This window comes from Stigmatopora argus, chromosome 9 (assembly GCF_051989625.1).
Source record: "Stigmatopora argus isolate UIUO_Sarg chromosome 9, RoL_Sarg_1.0, whole genome shotgun sequence".
Taxonomy (NCBI): Eukaryota; Metazoa; Chordata; class Actinopteri; order Syngnathiformes; family Syngnathidae; genus Stigmatopora; species Stigmatopora argus.
Genome location: NC_135395.1, coordinates 6,096,111 through 6,115,651, shown reverse-complemented (window position 1 = coordinate 6,115,651; position 19,541 = coordinate 6,096,111). Strand labels below are relative to the sequence as shown.

Here is a 19,541-nt window from a genome sequence, read left to right as displayed (position 1 = left end):
CTGCGATTGGCTGGCCAACGGTTCGAATGAAAATAAAACGTGGAGACGGACTCACGTCTCTGAGCTGTCAGCCTCCAGCACAGACTGAACGGGCAGGTAACCTCTCTGAGGGTGCTTGGTGAAGTACTGCTTTGATCTGAACTTGTTCTTCAGAGTCTTGGCGAAGTCCCTCATCTTCTCCCCTGAAGTCGTCTGGAGGGTGATGAAGGTGGAGGGGAGTGGGAGGACGTCAAAAGGAGAGAAAATACAGACTGATTGAAGGAATTTTAGTCCAAAAATGAACTCAGGTGTCTGCACCTTGCCATTTTTCATTTAATATAAAAAACCCAGGACCCCAGAGCTGTGAGGCCGACGCTCTAACCACTCGCGCCAACAGGCCGCGCTCTAAATGCATTACAGTCATACCTCGACATACGAGCAATTTGAGATACGAGTAACATTTCGGGAAAATATTTATCTTGAGATACGAGCATACAGCAGACGCAGGAGGCTGCTCATAAGAACATCATGGGCACTGTCTCTCTCCCCGCAACTCCCTCGTGTAATGTAACGAGCACTGGGTGGAGCGTTGCATTTTTTCAGTGTTTTTTTCCCCGTTAGTCAGTGCGAATGGCGTATATACTACTTCTCGTTGGCAAGTGGCCGTGCGTTATCCTATTGTGAGGACATTTGTGTGCATCATTTTGGGAATATTTTGAAGGGAAGACAAAACCAAATAACCCTCGATAGGTTGCATCTGAAAGTCAGGGTGAAGGCGGGGCAAATAGAGCCAACCCGGGAGAAGAAAAATATCAAATTTAAAACAAAATTAGAATTAAGTTTAGTGTAAGGTTAGATTAAACATATTTTTGAGTGTGTCTGCATCGTAATCCAAGTTCATTTAAATTTGTTTGTGTTGTTACGAGCGCATTGCCGTGCAAAAGTCCCCCCTCCTCTGTCCCTCTCTCTCTCCCCTCCGCGAAACCAGTCTAATTTTAGTACTATTAAACACATTTCAGTACTATTAAACCACTAGTTATTTGTTACTTTGTTAATAGGTGGCAAATTAAAACAATTAAAAAAAAATTCCAATCCAATATCTCGTTTTTGGTGTTTTTTTCAGATGGTTGGAACAAATTAATTTGATTTTAGTCCATTCCTATGGGAAACGTTCATTTGAGTTACGAGTAAATCGACATACGAGCTTAGTCCCCGGACGAATTAAGCTCTTATCTTGAGGTACCAATGTTTTTAATTTAATTATTTAAAAAAATAATCAAATAAATATTAATGATTAAATCAAACCTGAGAAAATAATATTCAAATTTGTGAAAAGTACAAAAATTAATGCAAGGTCAACTTGAGAAAAGAGACTTTTTCAAAGTACCTGAATCAACATTGAATAAATAATTATTTTCAGACCAAGTAAGTTAAATTAGATCCTTTTCCCTGGGCATACACGAGAATCCCAGCGGTTAAAAATGATGCCTGCCATAATAAATGCTGAAAGAAACTCAATCCCCATGTGCTGCATAAAAAGCAGCAGAAGTTGATTAAATGGAAGCTATCTAATTCTAATCAAAGCAGGGCACATAAATGTTTGTCTTACTGGGGTGTAGTACTCCATGATGGGATAGTGCAGTTTCTTGCCCTTGGTGGTGCGTCCGGTTAGAAAACACGTTTGGCAGATGTCCACATTGAACTGCTTTAAACTGCGATACCTGCCAAGTGCAAACTCAATGTGAGCGTGCAGAAGCAAGGTTTGTCCTTTGTCATTTCATTTTCTAACTGCCTTTTCCACAGAATAGTCAAAAGAAAACATCATTAGGCCGCAGTCGTGTTTCAACCTGCCTGAATCCCTTGATGGGACATTGTTTGCAGATGTAACATTTGGCCTGGTGCTTTGTGGACTCGGCCGCAGTCACCCGGTGGAGAACAGGTAGCCAAACCATGGATTGAGGCTCAAGACTCATCCACTCCAGGAAGTGAGATACCTCAATGGTGGGTTTTCCTGATGCCTGAGGAAAGGGGACAGAGTTGAGAACCCAATATAGACCAAGAGCTGACAGCTAACTCATTTTTCTTGACATAGTTTCATCAACCACACAAAAAATAATAATAGAAATAACACGACTATTTTGAACGATGTGCATGAGATCTCACTATACTCTAGACCACATGTTTCAAAGTTGCGGCCTGCGGGCCAAATCTGGCCCTCCGCATCATTTTGTGTGACCCTAGAAAGTAAATGATGAGTGCCAACTTTTTGTTTTATGGTGAAATTCAAATGAAGATTGTAGATTATTTCCTGTTTCCACATTTTAAATCAATAATTGCAAACAATTTGTACTAATTTGAATGTCCAAAAATGATCTATCGATAAGCACGATCGAGAAAGCTGTCAATTTATTAATCGATTTATTTTTGCAGCCTAATTGGAAGACATAACGGCCCTCCGGATGTAATCGAAACTACCACGTGGCCCGCGACAAAAAATGAGTTTGACACTCCTGCTCGAGACCAGGGGTAGGGAACCTATGGCTCGGGAGCCATATGTGGCTCTTTTGATGGGTGTATATGGCTCTCCACTAACCTGTGTGGTAAAATATGGGAACCTCCGGTGAGAGACCTAAGTCCCGAACGCACCAATGGGAGCGTCACGCCGGCACTGTGGCGCCGACACTATTTCTAGCGCCTTTTTAATCATAATTTTTCTTCATTAGACTCTTCTGCATGCATACTCTCATTGATACTCATTGAGTAGCAACAGTGAAAAAATGTTCTCAAAAGAATTCAGAGACTTTTTTTTTACTTTCAAAGTCGTGAAATTATTAATAAATGCACACATTTACATGTATTTTTACTTATAATTCTGAGTATGGCTCCCAAAGAATAATGTTTGAAAAAATTAATTGTGTATGGCTCTCTTTGTCAAAAAGGTTTCCGACCCCCGCTCTAGACCAACATTTGGTTGAGATGGAGTGTAAACAATACATGGACTTAAGCCCCTTAAATCCCTGTTTCCCAAAGAACCAATATGGGTTCACTCATTGCCTGCTATTGACAACGGTAGCTATCTCACCTCGAGTTAAACCCTTCCAGTCAGAATGGAATGGATGTCTCATGTTGTCATTGGCAGCCAATGAGTTAAGCAACAATCCAATCAATTGGAACGACTTGTCCTTAGTCAGGTTAGGCATGCTATATTTGCAGCTGAGTACCCAGTTGGGAAAGAGAAAAAGTATGATTGCATTACTTCTGGAGAAATTAAATTTAAGTGGATTGCATTTCCAAACTAAGTTTTTTTGCAATACAGGAGATAATAAAGTGTGGTCAGTGTTTACAGATGGCTAAGGGGCACGTTATGTACGTTACATTTTGTTGAGGTTTTGTTGAATCCTCAAAATAAAAATGACATTAAAAAAATCTGATTTCTTTAATTTCACCAAAGCAAAGAAAAAAAAAAGAAATGAAACATAAGTCATTAATATTGTAATGAAGTTAAACTTGAGGTGGCATGGTACAACAGAGGATTCACGTGGTGCGTAGATCTCTAGAGAATGCACTGCCCAGAAAATAAACATTTATTCATGAATGCTCATGATAGTAAGCTAATATTGATACACAGCATGTGTTGCCTGAAATATAAGGCTTATATAAGGCTTTTTATTTTTTGCGGCTCAACACATTTGTTTTTTTTCGTCGCTTTCAGCATTTTGTGTTGCTGACCCCTGCTGTTGAATTAAAAAGAGAATGATTTTCATATTTTTGTACGTGTGTTTCGATGTGTAATCAATTGTGTTAAGTTTACATGGAATAATGCATGTTAAATTGATCAGAGGACCTTAAATTGAATCGAAATTGAATTGCTAACCTGGTGCTGGTTAATTGGAGGTTGAATGTCAGATGATGTTTTAATTTCTTACACAAAGACCTATGAACCATTTTCCAATAGAATAATTGAATTTCTTGGAAAAAAGACAACTAAAATGCTAACCGCCACAGTAAACTAAATGGAAAAAGACATAGTGGGGGAAGACATCGTATATTTGTCACATCGTTCGCCAGTATTGCCATAGTATTTTTCAAAACAGCGAAATGGGAATAAAGATGTTTTTGTTGTCGTTTTTCTTTTGGTTTATTTTACAAAGAAAACGTCCCATGTCTCAAATTCATTAAAGTGCCCTCCCATGTGATATGGGGCCTTTAAGATTAAATTGAAAAGTTGAAAGTCTGATCTTGACAGAAAATCCCTAGCTTGCTCACTGGTCAGTCTGAATCCGAGACGAGACCAAGCTCGGTTTTGAGAGTTAAAACGCTACTTTTTGTCAAAGAGGTCGAGACTATAGAGATCTGTAATTAAAACTGTTGGGGTTATTCTGGGATGTTATTATATGTGCATTAATCATTAATAATGTATAGGAGCTTTATTCAAATTTGGGACCCAGCAAGCTCGAGGCAGCTGGCTTCAAGGACATTTATTGTTTTCAGGACTATTGACTCGGACAGGACACCATGTTCCAGGCCGAGGACTGTTGATCTGAGTTCGCAATGAAGATCTACGAAGGACTCTTAAATTGCTTTGACTTGGATTCCGGCAGATGGGGATAATCGAATCAACTTCCGAAAATACTCGCATATTGTTTAAAAATACTGTCGCTCCGTTTCTACCTTATATGGAATTATTATGCTTACTTGTGCAAATTCTTACGTAGGTGTTTTTGGTTTGTTGTGGCAGTTGTTTTTTTGACCTTAATGGTGTTATTCTGTTAGCTTATGCAATTGTTTGAATCAGATTACCTTAGATGTTTTGATCATGCGCGACTAAATGGACAGAGGAGGATGCCGTTTCTTCAGAATCTCACGGTGGCGAGGACGAGCCAGGACGATTCTCACTTGCAAGTTTCAAAGCTGGAATATGTCAACGATGTCTCTCTGCTTTTATTAAAGTATACCTATTAATAAACCTATCAAAAACATTTCGGAACAACCACTTGAACCTAATCAACTTTCTACTCATGAACAAGAACATCACATTACAGTCTGTGTTTAACGTTCAAAAAGTATGTGTGATGCCGTCTACGCCTGTGTCTGCGTGGTTGCGTCACTCTCGCCAAAACCCATTTTGGAGAATTCCAGAATGTGATCAAAGAGAAGACATCCTCATAAAGGAGCGACTCGCTAAGCGATGAAAATCGTTGATGTGCTAAATTCTCATTAAGTCGGCATCTGAGGTGCATTAAGAGGTTGATTTCCCTCAGGGCTTCCTCTGCTGCTCAGGCAGAGCTGCTTCACATAAATACATGCATGTGTGTGTGTGCTGATGGCACAGACGGTGAGCTTTAAATAAGTGGAGCCTCCCCTGGGATAAAGGTGGGCTTCTGGAGCATGCTCCATTCTTCCAGGCAAGAGGTTAAATGAAGTTACATTTCCATCAAGTTTGGTATGGTTTGTGATAATGTCATTTGGAACAGTAAACTCGGATCTAAGGAAAAAAAACAATTTATATGATGGGCCTTCTTCTTGGAAAGTCTTCATCATTTTAACGTTGTCAGACTACCTAATGAGGCTCATCCTAGTCTGATAATTGAAATTGTTGTCTGCAGACCTTTGGCCTCCTTAGACAAGCATGTGTAATTGCCATAATTAATTGTACCTGAGCGGGTTCACGAGGTGATTATATTTAAGATTACAATCTTGTATTTGCATGTCTCATTTCACATCTCACTTGTAAAAACCTGAAGATTATCCTCGTGCCAGATTTTCATATGGAGAAACAGAAGAGGAATATATTTAGATTTGAATCTGGTAACACATATTACAAGAAACCGGCAATGTTTTATTAAGAAGCAGGCCGTTGCTGTAAAATTAAATGCAGTGTTTCAGCTAGGGCTGCCACAACAAATCGACTAATCGACAGCTAATTGATAAAAAAATATATATATTCAAGAACAAATTCAATAGCCAATGAACTCACGGTCTGCCATTGATGGCGCAGATGATCCAGACATTGACACAGTATTTTGGCAAATTAGCACTTAAACCACTTTTCTATTATTCACTACGCTCGCAGTTTTAATATTTTTCATAAATTCACTAAATGGCTAGATAGCGACAGACATCCAATCCATTTTGACTTGGAGGGGCTGGCAGCGAGCTTCAATAAAAACGGGTTGACATCTACTGCCTTCAATAATCGTGAAACATATAGTAATCGTTTAATGTCAGAAATGTCATTTAAAATAGATTTGGGTGTCTATCATTGTCAATGGCAGTGAATGAGTTAATCATTTACAGACATTTATGACTTGGACATTTTCCAATTCATCTTTTATGACCCTCTTAAATGTAAGTATTGGTTTATCCATTCATTATTACCGTCATTGTTTTATGTTTATAGAAGGAAAAGTGTAAAAAATGTGTTTTTTAGGTATTATTTTAAATGGTGGTAAACAAAATGAACAAAATTGCTGGTACACATAGCAAAATATGTGAGTAGTTGACTATCAAAGCAATCATTTGTGCCAGCCTTAGTTTCAGGACAGCATTTGTTTCAAGGGACTCCCTCAAGGGTCTTGTTTTGAACCACCATTTTAAATCAACCTGAGATTAATGTAAAAGATATGAATTGAGAAAAATATCCTCCAAATGGCAAGCAAACTTATTAGAATATTCCTCCACAGTTTCTCCAGCCAGATTATTTCACTTTTACCAATACTGTATTTAGTTTTGCCTTAAACTTTTCATTCAAGGCTAGGTCATTGAAGCAGTTGTGATATTTCATTTCCAACGAAATGCGATAATAGCAGACGGAAAAAGGTTATTGATTTTTAATCAGCCAAAAGTGATAGAACAAGCGTGGAGGAGAAAAGAGCAACCATAATTAGGATGTATTTTGAATATCAGGGTGTTCAAAAGGCCAACGATTGCTAAATCTCTGGTTGGCTGTTTAACTTTGCAAATTGTGTGCTGTCCTCCCTGGTATGTTGCAAGATAGAGTTCAACCAATCTAAAATGACGATTTTCAACAAGTTCTCAGGAAATGAAATGTTCTGTTAAATTCTTAGTTTCTTTTTGCCGTTGATCGCTCTCACCATGCGGAAGCAGCTTCGGACGCTGGGCTCCACGTTGCTACCCCCGAAAGCGGCCACTTCGCCTAGTTGGCGTGGGATTTGGATGGCCTCGTGGAGCAGCAGGCTGAGGTGACGCTGGTCCGTCAGAGATCCCGTCCCAGACACCTGACGGAATAAGTCTGCCACCAAAGTGGTGGAATATAGTAGTCATTGGTTGTTTGATGGGGAAAAAGGAAGTCAAGGTTTCATTTTTCTAACTCTAAATATATGAGGCCTTGCTCACATGTAGCTGGTGATTTCGCAAAACACTTTCTATGGTTTGGCCAAACATCCATACGCAGACACACAATTTGGGCATCAAAAATACCAAAGTTTTAAAGAAAGCATTGCGAATGCCGCACTTGAGTTGTCGACATATATAGTACATTGATAACCAGATATTTGTCTGAGACAAAACATAAGACCGGTTTGGTGTCTACATTTGGAACGTGACCGGATGTTGGGTCGACCGGACGTTTGGTCGCCGGGTTCGCTCGCAGTCAAATTATGACAGTTTACTGTTGATATTTTGATATTAAGATATTAAACTCTCTCTTCCTCTCTCTCATGATTATAATTTTGAGAGCTGGTTTCAACAGTAACAACCCGGCGACCAAACGTCCGTTGTACCAAACGTCCGTTCTACCAAACGTTCGTTCTACCAAACATCCATTCTACCAAAAGTCCGTTCTACCAAACGTCCGGTCGACCAAACGTCCTGGGACCAAACGTCTTTCGACGAAACGTCCGAGTACCCAATTGGAATCAACATGGGTAACTTCGCACTGGGTTTGGAGTTGGTTTACAAAATTTTGGAAAATATATTCTTCAGAGATTAAAATGGTTAAATTGTACATGCTTTAATGACATTAAATAAAATATTTTAGTGCTGGTTGGCTAAAGAATTCAAAATATTTCATGTTAAAGTTTGATTACATAAAAAGTCCTTTTGCATGTGAACAAGGCATGAGATGATCTCTAAGATGGATGAAGTTTATTGCACTGACAGCATTATATTTTGCCATGAAAAGAAAGGTTATTACTGAAAAACAGCTAAATTCAAACCTTTGGATGTTGATGTTTAATGCACAGTACGTTCACTGAATTCATAATGTTTTGCACGCAACCCTCTGGTGAAAATGCTGCTAGTACTGTATTGCATTTAAAAACGGGTGTGCTTCTTATTGAAATTTACTGCAGGATTTAAAAATGTTTAAGAGACACTTATATGCAGTGTGAAAAGGTAGATTGAAATGATTAATGACAGGACATACTCATTTTTATCTATGCTGAAGCACTTTGGCAGGTGGTACTTGATTACAATAGGTTTCAGTAACAATTAAACTCATTGTTTTGAGAATTAGATCATGGATTTGGTTCTAAAGGACAATAATTAAACAACAGTAAAGTAATCTCAATTTATGATTTAAAGCGGCGGCCCATTGGCGCGAGTGGTTAGCGCGTCAGCCTCACAGGTCTCTGGTCCTGGGTGCAAATCCAGGTCGGTCCACCTGTGTGGAGTTTGCGTGTTCTCCCCGGGCCTGTGTGGGTTTCCTCTGGGTCAATCTTCCCTCTAAGCTGCGCGCGTGCGCAATTGCGCACTACGCTCGTCTTCTCTGCGCAGCAGCAATCATATGGCGCGCAGTAAATAAAATCCTTTTTTTTACCCCTTTCCCCATGATGGCGCCGTTTAAGCGGCAGCCAGTGGCAGTAGCTCTGTCCACTCTTATGTTTTTCGTGTTTTACAGCATGTTTTACATGAAAAATTAGAGGGAACATTGACATGCACCTGCCTGTGGCAGGTGTGATACTGGTGTGCCCATAGCGAGCAATGATGATGTCGTGACCGGATGATTAGCCTAAAGACGTTTCGCCGACGGACGTTTGACAGACGGACAGGTCGCCGAATGAACATTCATTCAAACAGCGTTTAATGATTAAATACAAATACTACTATTTGTTAGTTTAATGATTAAATACAAATACTAGTATTTGTATTTAATCATTAAAAGCTGTTTTCTGCTGGATTTGACCGAATTTGAGAGCATTTTGAGCTGTTTGGCGAATGGACGTATATAGACGTTTTTTTGCCTCCATCGCGACATCATCGCAACATTTTACCGAGGAATTCACTTCCCTGGGCTCGGTTCTAATGTCCAAAGAGCTCCAGTATTTGTATTTAATCATTAAATGCTGTTTTAGGATGAATTTGACCCGATTGCTGTCATTTTACGGCTCGGTTCTGCTACATCTGCCCGCCCAAGAATGCTTATTCCCGGGCTGCCATGCCCGCCCAAGAGTGCTTACTCCCGGGCTGCCATTGATGGTAGACTAATAAATTGACAGTGATGAGCGGCAAAGGGAAATGAATCATTGATTTTTACTATAATTTGGACAACGCCGGCGGCGGGCCGGATTAAAAATCAAAACGGGCCGTATATGGCCCGTGGGCCAAGGTTGAAAAACTTGTACACACACGATCCGGGGGCGGGGCGAGCGCGCGAATGAACGTTCAGCGGAACGTCCATTCGGTGACCTGCCCGTCTTTCAAATGTCCGTCGGCGAAACGTCTTTAGGCGAATCATCCGAGTACCGATGATGTCGCTCACACTGGTACTCAGTGCGCTCAGGGAGGTTGTCTTTCTGCCCAGACCAATGAAAAATTAGAGGGAACATTGCTCTGGGTACTCCGTTTTCCTTCCACATTCCAAAAAAATGCATGGTAGGCTGATTGGACATTCTAAATTGAACCTAAGCATGGGTGTGAGTGTGCATGGTTGTTCGTCTCCTTGTGCCCTGCGATTGGCTGACCACCGACTCAGGCCCGGAGTCAGCTGGGACAGGCTGTAGCACCCCCCACGACTCTAATGAGGATAAAAGGGTTCAGAAAATAAAATGAGATGAGATGATTTAAAATGAATTAAAAGGCAGCATCTGTGTTTACGGCCATCCGACAGCTGGAGTCTGGTGAGACAGTTAAGGCCGCCTCACATCTGGTCTGGGATGTTTAAACTGGGGAACAGTTGTGTTCTTCAGTCCACACAAATGATCCTCAGATCATAAGTAATCCTTGCCAATGTTTCCCAGTGCCATTGTTGTTATTGTTGTCTCGGATCATGGATTGACTACACTACGACTAGACAGCTGCTTCAAAATTCAGTTGGCCATCAAAAACAGTGTAGCCTTTTCCATTTTAAGGTCATCAAAAAATGTAAAGAGCAGACCAAGATAACTCAAGTATCACATTAAAAGCCACTTTTAAAGGGTAATTTTTTTCTGAACAACAGTTCTTGAAGGGTCTTACACTATCTTTCAGACTATAAGTCGCACTGAAGTATTAGTTTTTTAAATGATCAGAAATCAACAAACATTATACGTTAAAGCCATATGGAACAACCGATTTAAAAAGGCACCTCTTAATGTAACACAGTATGAAGTTATTTGGATAACTATTGTCTAAAAAACACAACATAAAAAGCTGTTGGTGGTCTAAGTCTCATCTCATTTTCTGAAAGAAAAAGAAATAAGTCGCAGGCCCAGCCAAATTATGAAAAAAATTCTTATTATATATTAGATCTGTTTACTGATTTCAATCATTCAGGTGCGCAAATGATGCAAAAAATACAAGAACCAGCACTATAAATATTGAGTGTAATTTACAATGGAAACGAGTAGAGTGGCTTGGAGGAATAATGACAGGCATGTAAGAGTACGCTCTAATAGAGGCTTTGGTGCCGAGCGATCCTTTTAAATCTTTCGCTGCAGAGAAAGAGTCGGCCGTTTCCTCCATTAGAAGCGCCGTGCATCTGTACGCGACGCAACGTCTGCAATGAGTGGCTGGTTGCATAACTCACGTACATTTGTATTTCTCCTGGACATCGGCGTTGCACAAGCTCACGAGGCCCATCTTGAAGCTCAGCACACGCATCTTGCCGTTGCGAGGACTAAGTGGAGGGAAAGATGAAGGTTTAGAACAATGATGAACGCGCAGCCGGTATTAGTGATGCCTCCGTGGGTCGCCTAGAGAGAGGAATGAAAGGGAGGATGAATTACGTGGGTCACGGCAGGACTGCGCAGGTCATTGCAATGGTGTGAAATTGTATTAGGGACGCCGCACGCACACACTAGAGACACTGTGGGGACTTGAGGAATTTTCTTGGGTTTGTGCCTCACACAGCGATAATATGATCACACAAGTGCAGACTCACACGTGCATACAAACTATGGCAAAGTAATAGATAATATCGCTGAAAAGTTTTCCTTTTTCAGGCAACTATGGGCACCAGGCAAGAGCATGGGGATGGAAAACCATTCACGCTCACACCCATACCTAGGGGCAATTTAGAGTGCTCACTCAACCTACCCTGCATATTTTTAGGAGATGGGAGGAATAAGGAATATACTTGGAGTAAACCCACGCAAGCCTTGGGAGAACATGCAAACTCTACACAGTCAAAATCCACCTGGATTCGAACCCTCGACCCCAGAACTGTGAGTCCACCATGCAACTACCCGCCCGCCAGGCATCCTGCCAACGGAATAATAATTTAAACAATTCATTCACTCAGGGGGACCGACCTGCGATCGAATCCTGGACCCCAGCACTGGGAGGCCTGCATGCTAACCACTCGTCTGCTGGGCAGCCCGCCAATGAAAACAATAATTTAAAAAATGGAATGCATTTTAAAAACCCGATTTTTTTATTCCAATCTTTATGTAGTGAAAGAATTTCAAGTTGGCCCTTGCATCCATTGATTTTTCTGAAAGCAGCCCTCAGAAATGTTGACCCTAAAAAATTACAAATGTTACAATGAGGACATATACGTACACACGTATACAGATACACACACACACGTATTTATACACATACACGCATACGCGCACACACACTCATACACACACATGCATACTCATACGCACACACACACACACACACACACGCATACGCACACACACATACGCGCACACACATACGCATACGCGCACACGCACACACGCACACACGCACACACGCACACACGCACACACGCACACACGCATACGCACACACACATACGCATACGCATACGCACACGCACACATACGCATACACACACATACGCATACGCACACACGCATACGCACACGCATACACACACACATACGCATACGCACACACGCATACACACACACACGCATACACATACGCGTACACATACGCGTACACATACGCATACACATATATACACATACGCATACACAAATAAGTTGATCTTCCCTTCATGTCTTTGTTCATATTCAATAGCTAACACGCCAGCGCGGCCCAGAAACGACTCCGAGAGTAATGAGCAACTATTTCAGGGGAGATGGAAGCTTGTCATGTTAACATGAGAAAGGGCAAACGGAGGAGATCTAAAGTATCTCATAATGTTACGTTTCCTGAGTTGGGATTCCTTAAAGATGCGAGCCGCTAAAAAGTGAGGTCGCCTTTCACAAGGGAGATGATTAATGTCACATGAAAAGTTAACGGGCAGCATTAACGGTGCTCGCACATATTCCGAGAGGAAGTTGGAGTTGATCCAGATGCACGAGTAGGAAAGTGGTTGCCATCCGCTTTCATGCAAGAACTGTCTTGCAGCCCTTCCATTTGGAACCCCGATGATGCACAACAGGACACTTTAAACACAAGCACACAAACAAACCTACACACATTGCCAAAAGTAGACCTTGATCAATTTGATGAATACCTTTTTGGATGGCAGTTTGGCATCCAAATGAAAAAATGACAAAAATACAAACTTAACAGGGGAGACCCACACCAACGAACAGGCAAACATCACTCACCAGGAAACAATACTTCCACAAGGACGTACAAACACACAGGGTTTTAATACACAGACAACGGTTAATGACAATCACAAACACGGCTCACACAGCAGGTGAAACGCATAGGTGAAATGCATACAATCACACGGACAGAACACACAAGGAAAACACAACCATCCACCCAAAACCCCAACAAAACATAAGGACTTGTACTATAGCGCTTTATCAACACTTATATGTAATATCTAATGATATTGATCAAATGATAAATATAGGCTAAAAAGAATAACACATTTCTATTTTCCGAACTATTTTAGTTTGCACATCACAAACTCCTCGTTTTTTTTTTTTTTATTAAAAACAAACATTCACTCATTTATTTTCTGAGCCACTTATCCTCAAAAGGGCCACAGGGGTGTTGGCGGCAATTCCAGCCAACAAAGCACCCGAGGCAGGGTACACCCTGAATTAGTTGCCAGCCAACCGCAGTAGGAACCAAGTTTAATACTAATAATCAGGAATCAATAGCAAAACATGATAATGCTGTTTATACTTCTCACTTTGCAGTTTAGTTTGACAAAATTTCTCCCAGTTCAAATTATTTGGATGTCTATCGCCGTCAATGGCTCTAAAGTTGAACATGATTCAAGCACCCAAAACCAACATAACTAATTTGAAAACTAAAGGAAATCATGAAAATATATGCAAAGGGTGACGTCTCTCATTGTCTCATTAGCAGCAAGTGTTTCAGAGCGACCCAGCAAATTTACAAGACTCGTCGGATTTCTCCCATTTGTGCGTGTTTCTTTATCTTAGGAGACTGCAAGAAGAAGACAATCAGGGCGCAAAAAAAAAAAAAGATTGAAAGTCGCCGTGAAAGAGGATATGTCTCGAAAGGCCAGATTGATCTCCCCCACTTTTGGAGCTAAAGTTGTCATGTGCATAAAGCAACAGAGACAGCCAATATTCTGGAGCACTGTTATTTTTTATTTATTATACTGGGGGTGGGAGTATATATTTTTAACGCCTAGGAAAAAAGCGGTCATATTTATATTAGGGTGGTCCACGATCCAATGACATGATCGGACTGGATGACGTAATTTTCCTAGGATCGGAATCGGGTAAAAAAAAAGATCCTGATTTTAGATTATCATTATATTTTTGAGTATTAATTAAATTATTCGCTCCATTTACAGCGACATGTTGTTGCTGATCCTGGTTGTGAGTTACACTTACTGCTACTAACTGCTGACCCAGTCAAGATTCATGTCCAAGGGTGTCAGAACTTTCTTTCCTCAAGATCTACTTTTCAAGGAGCCAACTTCTTATGATCAACCTTTTTTTCCGGGCCAGTCACAGAGCTCGGCAGTTATGTGTTGATAAAATTTTCATCAATGCATGAACCAATATAGTGATCCTTCGTTACTTTGCGGCTCAGGTTTTGTGGATTCAATGCCTTGGAGGGTTTTAGAAAAAAAATCATAAAAAAACCTGTAAAAATATGCATTGTTTCATGTTGAGGTGCCAGAGAGTATGTTTTGCTGAATGGCAAACATGAATCATAGGCATAAGGCGGGTCGTTTGTTTCACTTTCTCACCCTACTGAATGATTAGTAACTGTTTCAAAATCTTTTCCATAGGTGTGTAAAAGGGCCCAGCGGCTGACTGGTTAGCGCGTCGGCCTCACAGTGGGGGACCTGGGTTCAAATTCAGGTCGTCCACCTATGTGGAGTTGGCATTTTCTCCCCGGGCCTACGTGAGTTTCCTCCGGGTACTCCAGTTTCCTCCCACATTCCAAAGACATGCATGGTAGGCTGATTGGGCACTCTAAATTGCCCCTAGGTATGTGTGAGAGCGTGAATAGTTGTCAGTTTCTTTGTGCCCTGCGATTGGGTGGCCACTAATTGAGGGTGTCCCCTACCAGCTCCCAAGAGCTAGTTGGGATTGGTTCCGGCAGCACCAAGACCCATGTGAGGGTAAGCGGTTCAGAAAATGAATGAATGAATTATGCTGGCATTTTTTTCAAAAAGGTCAATCAAAAGCATAATTAATATGCGTAAAAGTAACAACTGTGTATGCTATTAGTGAATAAGGAATTTTATGGAGCCCCAAATAACCTCATGGTAAATCCGCCATTGATTGCAAATTGTGTTAACCACTTACAAACCAAATAATTCAAGTATAAATTCCACATTTTTGAGCAAACGTGACAATATGCCACACCGCCCAAACTTTGAAAATTGGTAGAACCCTATTTTGTGTCTTTTTGACCCACCTGTCGTAGACATTGAGAAGCCAGTTGAGACACATATCCACGCAAAGTGGAATGTTGACCAGGACTGTCCGCTCCTCTTCCAACTTCTCGTAGAGCGCCGTCAGGCCGTGGATGACGTCCACTACGTCCAAAATGTGCTCGGCTTGTTGGAGCTCCTGCTCTCGGAAAACCTCAGCCAGGTTACTCAGTGCGACTAAATCAACTAACAAAACATACAAAAATCAGTCAGTAGCAATATTCATTAGTAGTGTTGCACTGATATCTGTACTAATACATCCCTCAAATGACATTTAAATGAGTTTATTATTACTAGTAGACGTCCAATCCAAGGGAAGTGAGACGGTGGCAGCACATTAATGTTCGTAAGGCCACCATAACATTTATTATAATGGCATCCCAAGTATTAATCGGGCTACTTTAAGAAATCTGAGAGTGGAAAAAAATATTTGACACAATCTCTAATATCAGGAAGTTTTCACAGGTGGTTCATTAACATATCATCACAAAAATGAATGAACCATGAGTATTCTTTGAAAAATTCTCTCTCCGTACTGCTTTTCAATACTAGTTGTTTTATTCATTCAGATGATGGCACTTGAGAACATTGTCCCACCAAACGTATCCATTGATGATACAACACATTTCAAGCCAGTATGCTTTTGTGTGAAATTCTATGGAAGCCAACAGTCGAGATGCTCAGTGGCAAGGCAACCGCAGCCAAGTCTGATTTCACTGTTGGCGTAGCATACATGCAACACAACCAAATAGGTGACGTGAGTTGTTTGACTTTGACTGTCAGCGACATGAGGTCTGTGTGAACACAAAACTGCATTTGGCAACAAGTGCTCTGAACGCAGCATATCTTTACCAAACATCCATTTTATGATAAACTTTGTTTCCATGGTGATTGCTATTCTTTTGGCTGAACATCGAAGACTCAGCTTTAGTTTTTGGGCCCGTACCATGAAAGGAAAGCAGAAGAAAAGTAAAGCATCCTCCCGGGCAGCGCACACATGCAAACAAGCACTATGTACTAGCCAAGCAGAAAGTATATACAAAAGGCGTGAGGCAAAGGCGTTCAAAGTCCATACTTAGCGCGCCCAGGACATTGTAACCTGAGGACTTCCTGTATTAAAAAAATAGCATATGGGGGTGCGTATACGCATTTTTTAGCGCTTATTCAGTGTATGTTCATAAAGTATCGACGTTCAATATTGTCAACCAACTTCCATCATCCAGCTTCGTTAAATGAGAATACATCTGATTCAGCTTTTCTTTCCCCATCCACTTAACTAGATGCTTTGGAAGCTGTGACCCAAATGTGATCTTCCTATTCCTAAAGTAATTTTCCTATTGAGTGGCGCTAAAAGGGTGCACGTTGACTGAAGGTATAATTGGCCCGATCGATAGTCGGCTTGGAAATAAGGATACAATCACCTAAAAATGTATACGGGAGGCTCTTTATGCCGTGCTATTCGCCAAGTGTGCTGCAGGAGTGACTGCGCTCAATTAAAAGCTTTAATGATGTGCAGTCAAAGACTGAAGAAGGAATGAGGAGATAAGAGAGCGGACAAGAGGGCGAGTCTCTGAGAGACGCTTTGGAGAAGTTTCCATGTGTCTTGAATGCAGGAAATAACTTCATCTCGTTTAATGTACAAGCAGGCTGAAGGTTAATACAGGTCAAGCTGTGAACCAAGCTGTGAACCAAAGGAACACCACACATCAAGAGGGAATTATGCTATTATGCTATCTTTCTGTATATTCCCAAAGTATGGATTCACAGCAAATCACCAGTAAATGCACACCATGTTTTGTATTATAGAATAAGGTTTATGGATTCCGCTTTAAGACATGCACTCAATGGTCAGTACATTAGTAACATGGGTAGTTCCTGCTAAGCCTCGACTGTGGGTTTTCTCTGGGTACTCTGGTTTCCTCCCACATCCCCCAAAACATGCATACAAGGCTGGTTGAATACTCTGAATTGCCCCTTGTTATGTGAGTGTGAATGGTTGTCTGTCTTATAGTGGCCTGCGATTGGCTGGACACCAACTCAGGGTGTCCCCGCCTGGTGCCTGAAGTCAGCTGGGATATGTTCCAGCACCCCCTGCAACCCTTGTGAGGATAAGCGATAAGCGGTACAGAATATAAATGAATGAATAAAAATCATTTTTTATGCAAGCCTTTGGCTGCCAATGGCAAAGAAATATAGCAGTCCAATCCTCCCAGCCAAAATGCATTGGATGTCAATAATGTCAATAAGACTGAAACATGAGCACATGATCATCCAAAAGTGTAGTAATTTCTCAAATACTGAACTCATTAAATTTACAATGGCGTCATATATTTCTCCTCGCCCATTAGTTTCGGTACACATAACTCATGCAGACCAACAGCCACCAAAATTATAGTGTAACTTTGCTACCTGATTTCAAAGCACAAGTGTGATTAATTCGTCTGGGCTCCGCAAAAGTAATGACGCTGCAGTATTTTGAATACATCATCCCCAGAATTGCCGATCCTATCGTGAGCCGATAACCCCTTCATATTGAGATATTTCTTCTCTTGAGAAATAGCTTGGTTGTGAGAGATGTTCTGGCCGTGTAACGAGAGCTTTGACCCTGAAGCGGAACATATTCAAGGCTTAGCAAAATGATTACTGTCTCCTCTCCGAGTCAAATAGATCAATTAGTGGCTCTAATTACTAAGGGACTCATGAATTCAATGGCCCTGACTTTTATTGCATAATAAGGTCTTGTCTACATGTAGCAGGATAAAAAATACATCCAAACCAAGTGCATTTTTAGAAACTTTTCAAAAATTGGTACTTTGTTTAAAGCAGGGGTTTCAAGCTCAATTGTGTCGGTAACCACATTGTTTCATTCGTAGGCCAGCTATGTCTGCCAATTAGGGCTGCCACAAATAATTGATTAATCAACAACTAATGGATTAGGAAATGAATAGTGAATTAGTATTATCAGTTAAAATACTTATTTATTCTGATAGTTAATACGTCTGACCTAAAAAAATTCCAAACACTCAAATATTATTTGTAAAGCCACTGCACCAATTTTGTTCCAATCTATATTTGTATAACACATTCAGATTCTGCTCTTTACAAAGTCACTTATTTAATTTTGAAAACAATGTGTACAATTTCTTGCGGCTGTTTGGAAGTAGCCAACACCTTTACCTGACCATTCAAAACCTGGACATAAATTGGTACGTAGCAAAGAATGAGTCAAGTACAAAAGGCCAGTTGTTCAATGGCTCGGGAAAATAAATAGGCTTAACAACTTGAAAATTAGAAATATGTTAATTTTTGTAACAACAAGCAAGAAAAAAGCACTTGGACTAGGAGGAATAACGACTGTTTATGAATGTAAACATGTGGGAAAACATCACAAAACTCTAGTAATACACAAACAGGAAAAATCTTCAATAGTTTTAAATGTTATTAATCGGTGTTTGAGTGCAGATGGTGTGCCAAGTTGACGGAAAATATCTTCATTTAATGACATTGCATACTACGTGTAGACCTAATTGAGTTAAAACTCTCTGAGAAACAAAGTAGAGCAATGATTCCGAATGAAAAACTCTCAGGCCTGATGACAGTATATCTCATTCTATAGGAAAGGTTGTCATAGACCATTAGTGATATTGCAGGATAACAATATACTTACCTCAGTGATTCGCAGCAAGTGTGCCAAGAGAAATTGCATAAAAGGTACTATGAAATACGACAGCAAGTGAGTTTAATATGATAGCAGGCCATATTTTGGACCAAAACCCATCCATAAAAGTGACTGAATAGGCTTAATAAAGAAATTAGATCCTAGTAAGTCTTTTCTCAGCTGACCTGGTCCCACCCACTGAAAAATAACCTAATGACAGTTGATGTCACTACCAGAATGATTTACAGATTTCTGCAGTCTGCTAGCATGCTATCCATAGTCACGTTATTCTTTTGTTACCATGTGACTGTTCTGTTATTCTATCAACATGTATTAACTAAAGGAAGAAAGGATCATAAATTCTAGTTGCGATGTCAAGACCAGAATTACTGATATAAAGTGGGCGTTTCCTGATGAATTATGTTGGATGGAATAACTATGAAATTGGCAAAGCCAGCCAGCCAGATTTGAGTTCCAAATTCGTTTTCTACATGGAAAATTACATTAGTGCAGCCCTTTTTGGTTAGTTGACCTAGTTCCCATTTCTTAGGACCTTCGACGTTTTGCTGCCATTCACAGCGAGAGATGACCGATCTATTTGAACAAGTACCATATTTTCCGCACTATAAGGCGCACCTAAAAGCCTTCAATTTTTTCAAAAGCTGACCGTGCGCCTTTATTCCGGTGCGTCTTATA

At 40.6% G+C, this 19,541-nt stretch overlaps 1 protein-coding gene across 6 annotated transcripts in view; it reads right to left on the bottom strand.

Annotated features, from left to right (window-relative positions):
* Positions 1-19,541, bottom strand: part of drp2 (dystrophin related protein 2) — a 189,634-nt gene that overhangs the window by 30,222 nt on the left and 139,871 nt on the right. For all 6 annotated transcript variants that reach the window (XM_077609084.1, XM_077609085.1, XM_077609082.1 and 3 more), the window contains 6 exons: positions 15,172-15,373; positions 10,950-11,035; positions 7,074-7,231; positions 1,831-1,997; positions 1,589-1,700; positions 56-192 (listed from right to left, as the gene is read on the bottom strand). In XM_077609084.1, the coding sequence (XP_077465210.1) occupies positions 56-192; positions 1,589-1,700; positions 1,831-1,997; positions 7,074-7,231; positions 10,950-11,035; positions 15,172-15,373 (862 nt within the window). The remainder of the gene's footprint in view (positions 1-55; positions 193-1,588; positions 1,701-1,830; positions 1,998-7,073; positions 7,232-10,949; positions 11,036-15,171; positions 15,374-19,541) is intronic.